The 8,961-nt window shown below is 37.0% G+C and overlaps 1 protein-coding gene across 1 annotated transcript; it reads left to right on the forward strand.

Moving 5' to 3' along the window:
* Window positions 1-1,392: 1,392 nt before the first annotated feature.
* On the forward strand, window positions 1,393-2,395 carry LOC110704060 (anti-sigma-I factor RsgI-like). Its single transcript, XM_021881846.1, has 3 exons — window positions 1,393-1,652; window positions 1,765-2,120; window positions 2,193-2,395. The coding sequence occupies exons 1-3, from the start codon at window positions 1,393-1,395 to the stop codon at window positions 2,393-2,395; spliced, it is 819 nt and encodes a 272-aa protein (XP_021737538.1).
* The last annotated feature ends 6,566 nt before the right edge of the window (window positions 2,396-8,961 follow it).

Raw genomic sequence — 8,961 nt, forward strand, 5'->3', positions numbered from 1 at the left:
TCTACTTGGTGAGCTTTGGGTAGACTTAAGAAGGGAATGCATGAATATTTCATACATATCTTTTGCATTTAACTATCATATGAAGTGTTATTTTCTTATTTATTTAATATGTTGTAATTATGTTGTAATTGATTTATTTTGTGATGTGCTTGTATTATGCTTTTTGAATGTTCGTTGCGTTGGGTTAACGTAAAAAGAGATGAACGACTCAATAATCATGTCCGAAATCATGAATAATGATATTAGGAACAACCCCATTGTTGTGTTTGAGGATGAGAATGATACTCGAAGTGAAGATACTCTGGAAAGGTTTGAAAAGACTATGACGCCAACTAATCCTGATGAGGAAGACTACCAGTACATCCCATGATTTTAAAACAGGAAAGAATAAAAAGCATAAGATTAGAACCTACCACAGAATGTTCCATGAGTATACTCTTATTGAATTTCCAGATGAGGATGAGCTTGAATGGCTGCAACCACCACCTGAAGATCCAAATGCTGGGAAGAGAACTACTAGGAATCCGAATCCGCTCTACAAGGCAATAATTATTAAAGACTCAGTTGATGAAAATGATCTTGATTTTGATGTTAATAATTATAATGAGAAGAAAGATACGAACATCAATGTGATACCTTGAGGATTATTTTTGTTAGGGTGGAGTTAGCATGAATAAGGCATTTTCCATTGATAATGGTTATTAGAACCTCATTATAGTATGATTTGGATGATTAATTTTAATAAGTAGCTAGTGCTACAGAGTTTTTATTTGGGATTGATACCTTTATATAAGTTATAATAAGAAGTTGATATTTTATTTTAAGAGCTTCATTTTTTACTTTTATTTGTGAGAAGAGCAAGTTTAATTTTTGTGATCATATAATTTTTAGGGAGAATTTCTTTGTCTATGAGTAAACTTGACGAGAGTGTCACGGGATGGGGAAATTATTTTCTTAACTTCATTTAATCCTGCGTATGAATCGTGTTTTTATCGTGTGGTTTTGCTTGGGACAAGGGGGTGCAATCTCAAGGTACCCTTTTGAACCAATTATGTGACAAATGTAATATTGTGATTCAATGAATATGTGCGAATGGTATATGCGTTTCATTTGAAATGGAGCGCATATTTATTTTATTTCAGGCGTAAAGCTAGAATGGCTGAGAATGTTTCCTTAGCTGATGCTATTCGTTTGTTGGCTGAAAAATCTAAACCAAAATTGGGGAGACCAAGTCGACCCCCAAGCTGAGATCTTTAAGAAGCTTCCCAGGTCAGGCCACCAGTTTTTAGGGGAGGTGTTGACCCTACTTTCCTATAAAACTGGATTCGAGAGTTTGACAAGCTGTTCGTGGCACTCAACTGTCCTGAGGGTATGAAAGTGGACCAGACCGCTATGTACCTTAAGGACGAAGCTGATATCTGGTGGAGAGATAATGCTGTGACAGTTAGGGCCAAACCTAACTTTGGGTGGGAAGTGTTTAAGACCTCCTTGAGGGACAAGTTTTACCCTCCGTTCCTAAAGAAACAGAAGGCTCAGGAGTTTATAAGCCTGGCAATGGGAGATATGTCGATCTCTGAGTATTATAATAAGTTTATGACCATTTCTAGGTTTGCTCCTAAGGTAGTACCAACTGAAGAGCTGAAGGCTCAGAGGTTTGAGCATGGATTGACTGACGAGTTACAACAAGGCCTAGCCGGAAATTTTTTTTAAAACCCTTGACAAGGTTTATGAGAGAGCTGCCCATCTGTACCATCTGAATACTAGGAGTGGTAGTGCGAGTGCTAAGGCTGGGGAGAAAAGGAAGGACTTTGGGAAATCTGAGAACCAGAGTAACTTTAAGAGGCCTAGGAATGGGAACTCATTGGATAGGGGTAACCAAAATGTTAGAATTTCTTCCAATTCTAACAATGGAGAGATAACCTACCACTGTAAGAGGTGTAGGAGGAATCACCCTGGGAGAGACTGTGATGGGAATTTGGTGACCTGTCGGTTCTGCAACAAAAGGGGGCACAGGGAGTATGAGTGTTACACCAAGCAGAAACAACAGGGAAATGGTGGGAATGGTGGGAACACCCAGCAGAGGGCTAACAACTTCAAAAACCAAGGGAATAGGGGAAATGGTTAGAATGGGAAGTTTGGGAATGGTAGCACCAATAACAATAGGTCTGGCAACGGCAATAACAACAACTCAGGCAACAACAACAATGGTTACCAGGCAAGAAACAACACTCGTGGCCTCTTGTCTATGATGAGCAAGGGAGAAGATGAGAGGTCCTCGGATGTAGTTACTGGTACTTTTTCTATCCAATCTGTCTCTGTCAACACTCTGTTTGACTCTGGAGCAGCTTACTCTTTCATTTCTACTTCTGTTGTGCACAAGTTAAACTTAACTTAATCGAGTCATGTTGATGTGTCAGTCAGTCTGCCTACGGGAAAACTTGTTCATTGTAATAAAATATTCAAAGGCTTGCCTTTGAAAATAGGAGAAGTTATCTTTCCATCAAACCTTATTGAGTTTAACCTAGGGGACTTATATGTAATTTTGGGGATGGATTGGCTGAGTTTATACAAGGCTAAGATAGACTGTGAGATGCAGAGGGTGAAGCTGAGTGATCCTTTGGGTAAGACAGTGTCCTATAGACGGTTAGGGAAGCCTAAGGGTTTTGAGATCATTTCTGCTATGAAGGTGAAGAAGCTAGTGAATAAGGGATGTCCATTGTACTTTTGTTGTGTTCAAGATTTGAGTATGAGTGAGAGTAGACGGATGGAGGATGTACCCATTGTGAATGAGTTTTTAGGTGTATTTCTAGAAGAGATTTCGAGAATGCCACCTAAGAGGGAAGTTGAGTTTACCATTGACTTAGTTCCAGGAGCTGCACCTATCTCAAAAGCACCTTATAGAATGGCACCAGCTGAGATGAGTGAACCAATAGCTCAATTGCAGGATTTGTTAGACAAGGGGTTCTTTAGGCCCAGTGCATCACCTTAGGGAGCACCTGTGTTATTTGTGAAAAAGAAAGATGGAATTTTAAGGCTATGTATTGATTACAGAGAGTTGAATAATGTGACTGTGAAGAATAAGTACCCTCTACCTAGGATAGATGACTTGTTTGACCAGTTGAAGGGGGCAAGTGTGTTTTCGAAGATTGACTTGAGGTCGGGGTACCATCAGTTGAAGGTTGTAGATAAAGACATTCCAAAAATTGCCTTTAGAACTCGCTATGGACATTATGAGTTTACGGTCATGCCTTTTGGGTTAACCAATGCACCAGCCATATTCATGGACTTGATGAACCGAGTGTTTCATGAGTACTTAGATAAGTTTGTAGTCGTGTTCATTGATGATGTTTTGGTGTATTCGAAGAATGAGGAAGAACATGATGAGCACTTGAGAACTACCCTTGAAACTCTTAGGAAGAATAAGATGTATGCTAAGTTTTCCAATTGTGAGTTCTGGTTGGAGAACGTTGCATTTTTGGGGCATTGCATTTCGAAGGAGGGTGTATCCGTGGATCATGCGAAGATTAAGGCGGTGAGTGAGTGGCCTACACCTAAGAATGTGACTGATGTTCGTAGTTTCTTGGGATTAGCTGGATATTATAGAAGGGTTGTTAAGGATTTTTCGAGGATAGCTAGACCCATGCCTACTCTTATGAAGAAGCAGAGCAAGTTTGAGTGGAACGAGAGTTGTGAATCAGCTTTTCAAACCCTCAAAGAGCGATTGACCACTACACCAGTGCTGGTATTACCTGATGGGAGAGAAGGATTCGAAGTGTATAGGGATGCCTCGAAGCATGGTCTAGGATGTGTCCTACATCAGAATGGAAAGGTGATCGCGTATGCATCGAGACAACTGAAGAAACATGAAGTCAACTACCCTACCCATGACTTGGAGCTTGCACCTGTTGTGTTCGCTTTGAATATTTGGAGGCACTACCTTTATAGGTGTTTCTTGTAAGATCTTCACGGACCATAAGAGTCTAAAGTACATCTTCGCCCAAGATCACTTGAATATGCGGCAACGTCGATGGTTAGAGTTTCTCATAGACTACCATGTCCACATCCACTATCATGAGGGAAAGGCGAATGTTGTTGCAGATGCCCTTAGCAGAAGGTCAGGCCATGATGTCAATGCTTTAATTGTGGCCAATGATTTGTGTGAGGATATGAGAAGATTAAACCTTGAGGTTGTTAATCAAGGAGAGTTAGAGGGGTTGCTGAGTGCCCTGACAATCCAACCATCCATATTTGAGGAGATTATAGTGAAGCAGTCGGAAGAGGAGACATTGCAGAAAATCAGAGATCGAGTGACTAGTGGTGCAGAGACTGAATTCAAGATTCATGAAGACGGGAGTCTGAGATACAAGGAGAGATGGTGCATACCACAGAAGTGCGAAGAGATAAAAAGAAAAATCATGGAGGAGTGCCATAATACACCATATTCAGTTCACCCTGGGGGAGGTAAGTTGTATAAGGATCTGAAAGAGTTCTATTGGTGGTCGAATATGAATAGAGAGGTTGCTGAGTTTGTATCAAAGTGTCTGACGTGCTAGAAGGTGAAAATAGACCACAAAAGACCCATGGGAAAGGTGCAACCATTAGAAATACCAGGTTGGAAGTGGGAATCCATATCCATGGACTTTGTGACAGGCTTACCAAAGACTCGTACTGGGAATGACACGATTTGGGTGATTGTGGACAGACTTACTAAGTCAGCGATGTTCATTCCTATCAAAGAGACCTAGAAAAAGAAGCAGCTAGCAAGTGTCTATGTGAAAAACGTAGTTCGGTTGCACGGAGTTCCCAAGGACATAGTGTCAGATAGAGACTCGAGGTTTCTATAAAAGTTTTGGCAAAAAGTGCAAGAGAACCTTGGAACAACATTGAAGATGAGTACTTCCTTTCACCCTGCAACAGATGGTCAGACTGAGAGAACAAACCAAACCATGGAAGATATGTTACGAGCTTGTGCTTTAGATTTCCAAGGGAATTGGGAGGATCACCTAACTTTGATTGAATTCTCTTACAATAACAGTTACCATGCAAGCATCAAGATGGCACCCTTTGAAGCATTGTATGGAAGGAAATGCAGAAGCCCAGTTTGCTGGAATGACTACAGTGAACGAATAACCTTGGGAACAAATTTCATTGAGGATATGGTGAGCAAGGTGAGACTAATCCAGTCGCGTATTAAGGCAGCACAAGATAGACAGAGGAGTTATGCCTACTTGAAGAGGTGAGATGATGAGTTTAGTGTTGGGGACAAGGTCTTTCTAAAGGTCTCTCCAACAAAAGGTGTGATGCGATTCGACAAGAAAGGGAAGCTTAGTGCAAAATATGTGGGTCCGTTTGAAATTCTCCAGCGTGTGGGGAAAGTGGCTTACAAATTAGCTTTGCCAATGGAGTTCGAGAAAATGCATGATGTGTTCCACATTTCCCAATTGAAGAAGTATGTGCCTAGTGAAACCCATGTTTTGCAGCCGGAGACTATTCAACTAGATGAGTCTCTAACTTATGAAGAAAGACCGGTTAAGATACTAGATCACAAGGTGCGTAAAACTAGAACCAAAGATGTGAAGATAGTGAAAGTCCTTTGGTCGAACCAGGAGTACGAAGAGGCTACTTGGGAGGTCGAGCAAGAGATAAAAAAATATATCCCGAGTTGTTTGACGAGGTGAGTTACGAGGGCGTAACTCTTTTCATTTGAGGGGGGTAGAATGCGATGTAATTTCGCGCTTTTACCTCAACTATACCATTTATTGCTTGAATTTTCATGTTTTTGGTTATCATTATGCACTATTATTGCGTTTACATACAATAAAAGTATGTAAACTCTGGCCAAGTATGAGTTCATTATAAAAGTTTGAACAGTTTTGGGTTAAGTTTCAAGGGCAAAACTTCTTTTAAGAGGGGTAGATTGCAATCCCCCATATTTTTCTAATATGATTATTTATTATTTTTACAATATTTAATTTTAATTTTATAGTATGAATTATTTTGATATAAAAGTAATAAGATTTTATTATTAGTAAGCTAAACTATTAAGTTTTAGTTTAAATCATAAGTCCTTTTAAATTAGTAGCCCAATGCTTAAATTATATTCAAGCCCAAACCACACAATTCCTACTCCTAATAAAATTAGGAAACTAAAGCCCAAATAAAAATACAAAAACCCTCACCTCTCTTCCTCTCTTTCACATAAAATTGGAAAAAAAAAAAAACAAAACAAAACCCTCACTTCTTCCTCCCCTTCACGTACTACTCACAAAAGAAAAAAAAAAGGTGAAGCCTTGAAGTGCGCAGCATCAGCCACTGCCGCACCGTCCCTGCACCGCCACCACCGGCAGCCCAGTTCGCCCCCTTCTCTCTTCTCCTTCCTCTTGTTTTCTCTTCTTTTATTTCTTTTTTGTTATTTTGATGAAAAGCTTCAATTTTTGTTTGATTTCAATTCTAAATTATTGTTATTAGGCTTTGATAGTATGTTTAATTTATTAAAGATTATAAATTTATGAGTTATAGCATGTATAAATTAATATATAAAATTTCAGATTATATATGTTGTATAATTTAGGGTTTAAACATTGATTTTTCATGTTTTAAGGTTTGAAAGCGTGCTAATTAAGTTATTTAATTATACTATGTTTAAATTTTGTTAAAGTATAATTATTTTGATCATATATAAATTTTTAGATTATTAAAGTTTCAATTTTTATGAGCAAGTTATGTTAATTTCATGTTTTTATGCTTCTTTGCCTACAAAATAATTATTGTGGGTATTTTATGTTTAAAAAAGCTTTGAACTTTAAATTCTAACATTAAAAATAATTTTCAGATTTCATACTTTTTATTTTGAAGCCTCTAATTGCATTGAATTGATATATTTTTGGGTTTTTAACACACTAACTTGCTATATAATGATTATTTTAAGTAATTATGCTTATGGGGTTATTTTATATACTTAAAAAAAAAATTCAGATTTATTTACTTACTTTAAAGTTGCTGTAATTTGATATTAAACACTATATTTTCATAATTTTAGCATATAAACTTATAGTTGGGATGTTATATTATTAACTTTGACTATTGGGGACAATTTAAAGGCTTTATTTTGATGATTTAAGGGGTTTTAAAGTAGTTTAGTATTGCTGTAAATTTATTTGCTTGGGTATTTATTTATTTCTCATTGTTTGGTTTAGGAGAGGACTTTGTAGAAGTCTCTAGTTTTAAAGTGGCCAACCGGATTGTTTACACAAGGTACGTACAAGTTATGAAACCTTGCTTGTAGGTGCATGTTTAAGGATGGATCGAGAACTTAGTATCATGTATAGGATTGACTGGGTTAAATTGTTTGGTTATACATTGTGAATTTCAAATGATGTGCACTAGTTTATAATGCAAGTATTATTTGTGCTCTAATTATGCAAGGTGCGCTTAAAGGAAAAGGTATGTGATTGGTGTAAAGATTAAATTATTACTCATTCATGATTATGCAAACACGATGAGTAATGGAGGAATTCAAGTCTTATAAGACGAGGTTAAGGTTTTGGGGTGCCTTATGCACTCAAGGTGTTTATACACCGAGGTAGTAAAGGAATAATTAATAAATGTTGTTTGTCACTAATAAATAAAATATTTAAATTGGGAATTTGCCATGTTTGGTTGAATTGTGTTTGGAATGTTTGTATTATAATGTATATGAGTTATCACCAAGTCTAAACTTGTAAATCACGTAAAGTGCAAGATGGATGAGCAATAAAACTCTGGATTGGTGCACATCTGGACTAATGACAATCAGGGGTTGGGGTACATGGGGTATTAGCCGTGTACTTTTATCGAGACCGTCTGATCTACGAGTCTCCTATTTCAAATATTATTTTTTTAAAACTAGGAGTTAGTGAGATCTCATACTAGCTACGGTCACGGAATCACGCCCGTAGTCGTTGGATGTTTATTGATGTTTCCGAAAGGAGGCATTGGGTTTTTCTTTTATTGATGTTCCAAATGGGACATGGGTTGGACAACCTTGTCTATTGCTAAATCCAATTAAATAAATAAATGAGTTAGTTAATATCAACTAGTGAGGTCTTAATAAATTTGATAATTGAGTCATGTGTTGAGTCTGTATTTAATTAATGATGCTTATGCTTGATTATTAGTAGCATGTTAGGTATTTTCTTAATTTATTTCGCAGCTTGTATGTACTTAGTTTTGCTGATTGCGTGCTTTTGTGTGTGTCTTTCTTTGTTCATGGCCTTCACCTTTCAATGACCTTGTGACGATCCAATTTTTACACTTGTAATATTAGGGAGCAGATTAACCACATGTTCTTACATATGCAGCATCTATTTCTAGATGGTGGGATCTTGAGTGAAGAGTTGTTTGCTTTTATTTACTATTTACAATTAAAGTTATTTAAACTCAATTTTGCTTTCATACTATTTCTATTGGTCTTAGTTTTGAATAAGGGTCTTAATTAAGGGTTTCAAGTTGTAAGATTTAATTTGGTTTTGGTTATTGGTTTTGAAACTTATATATATTTATTTTAGTTTTTCCGTTGCTATTTTCTGAAAAAGCCTTAACGTTTGAACACGTGACGGTAGCACGCCAGTAATTCTCTTGGAATTGTTCAGGTTATTCACAGGTTTTTAAGAGAGAATTATTGGGGTGTTACACTTATTGTGAAAACGGGCTATGTTTGGCATAAATACATATTGATCCAAATATTAAAACTTGTTTTGTTTATAATCCAATAATTAAAATAGTTTGACCCAAAAGATATTTTATAAATAAATAAATAAAATATAAAATACATTAAAAATACGGGGTATTACACCACCGCCCATAACTGGCGACGTGAACATTTACCGCCGACCGACCCAACCTCTACCTCCGACCTACCCTCTTCTTTTTCCCAAAATTTTCAAAACCCAATAATTTTGAAAACACCCAAAACTGAAATCA

The sequence above is a fragment of the Chenopodium quinoa genome, unplaced genomic scaffold (genome assembly GCF_001683475.1).
Source record: "Chenopodium quinoa cultivar QQ74 unplaced genomic scaffold, ASM168347v1, whole genome shotgun sequence".
NCBI lineage: Eukaryota > Viridiplantae > Streptophyta > Magnoliopsida > Caryophyllales > Amaranthaceae > Chenopodium > Chenopodium quinoa.

What these genes read in the sequence shown, in the direction of transcription:
- LOC110704060 (XM_021881846.1), top strand. Translation starts at nt 1,393, where the DNA reads ATGTACCTTAAGGACGAAGCTGATATCTGGTGGAGAGATAATGCTGTG. An exon ending in GAAGAGCTGAAGGCTCAGAG is followed by an intron (nt 1,653 to 1,764) that starts GTTTGAGCATGG and finishes TCTGAATACTAG; the next exon opens with GAGTGGTAGTGCGAGTGCTA. An exon ending in CCAAGGGAATAGGGGAAATG is followed by an intron (nt 2,121 to 2,192) that starts GTTAGAATGGGA and finishes ACAACAACTCAG; the next exon opens with GCAACAACAACAATGGTTAC.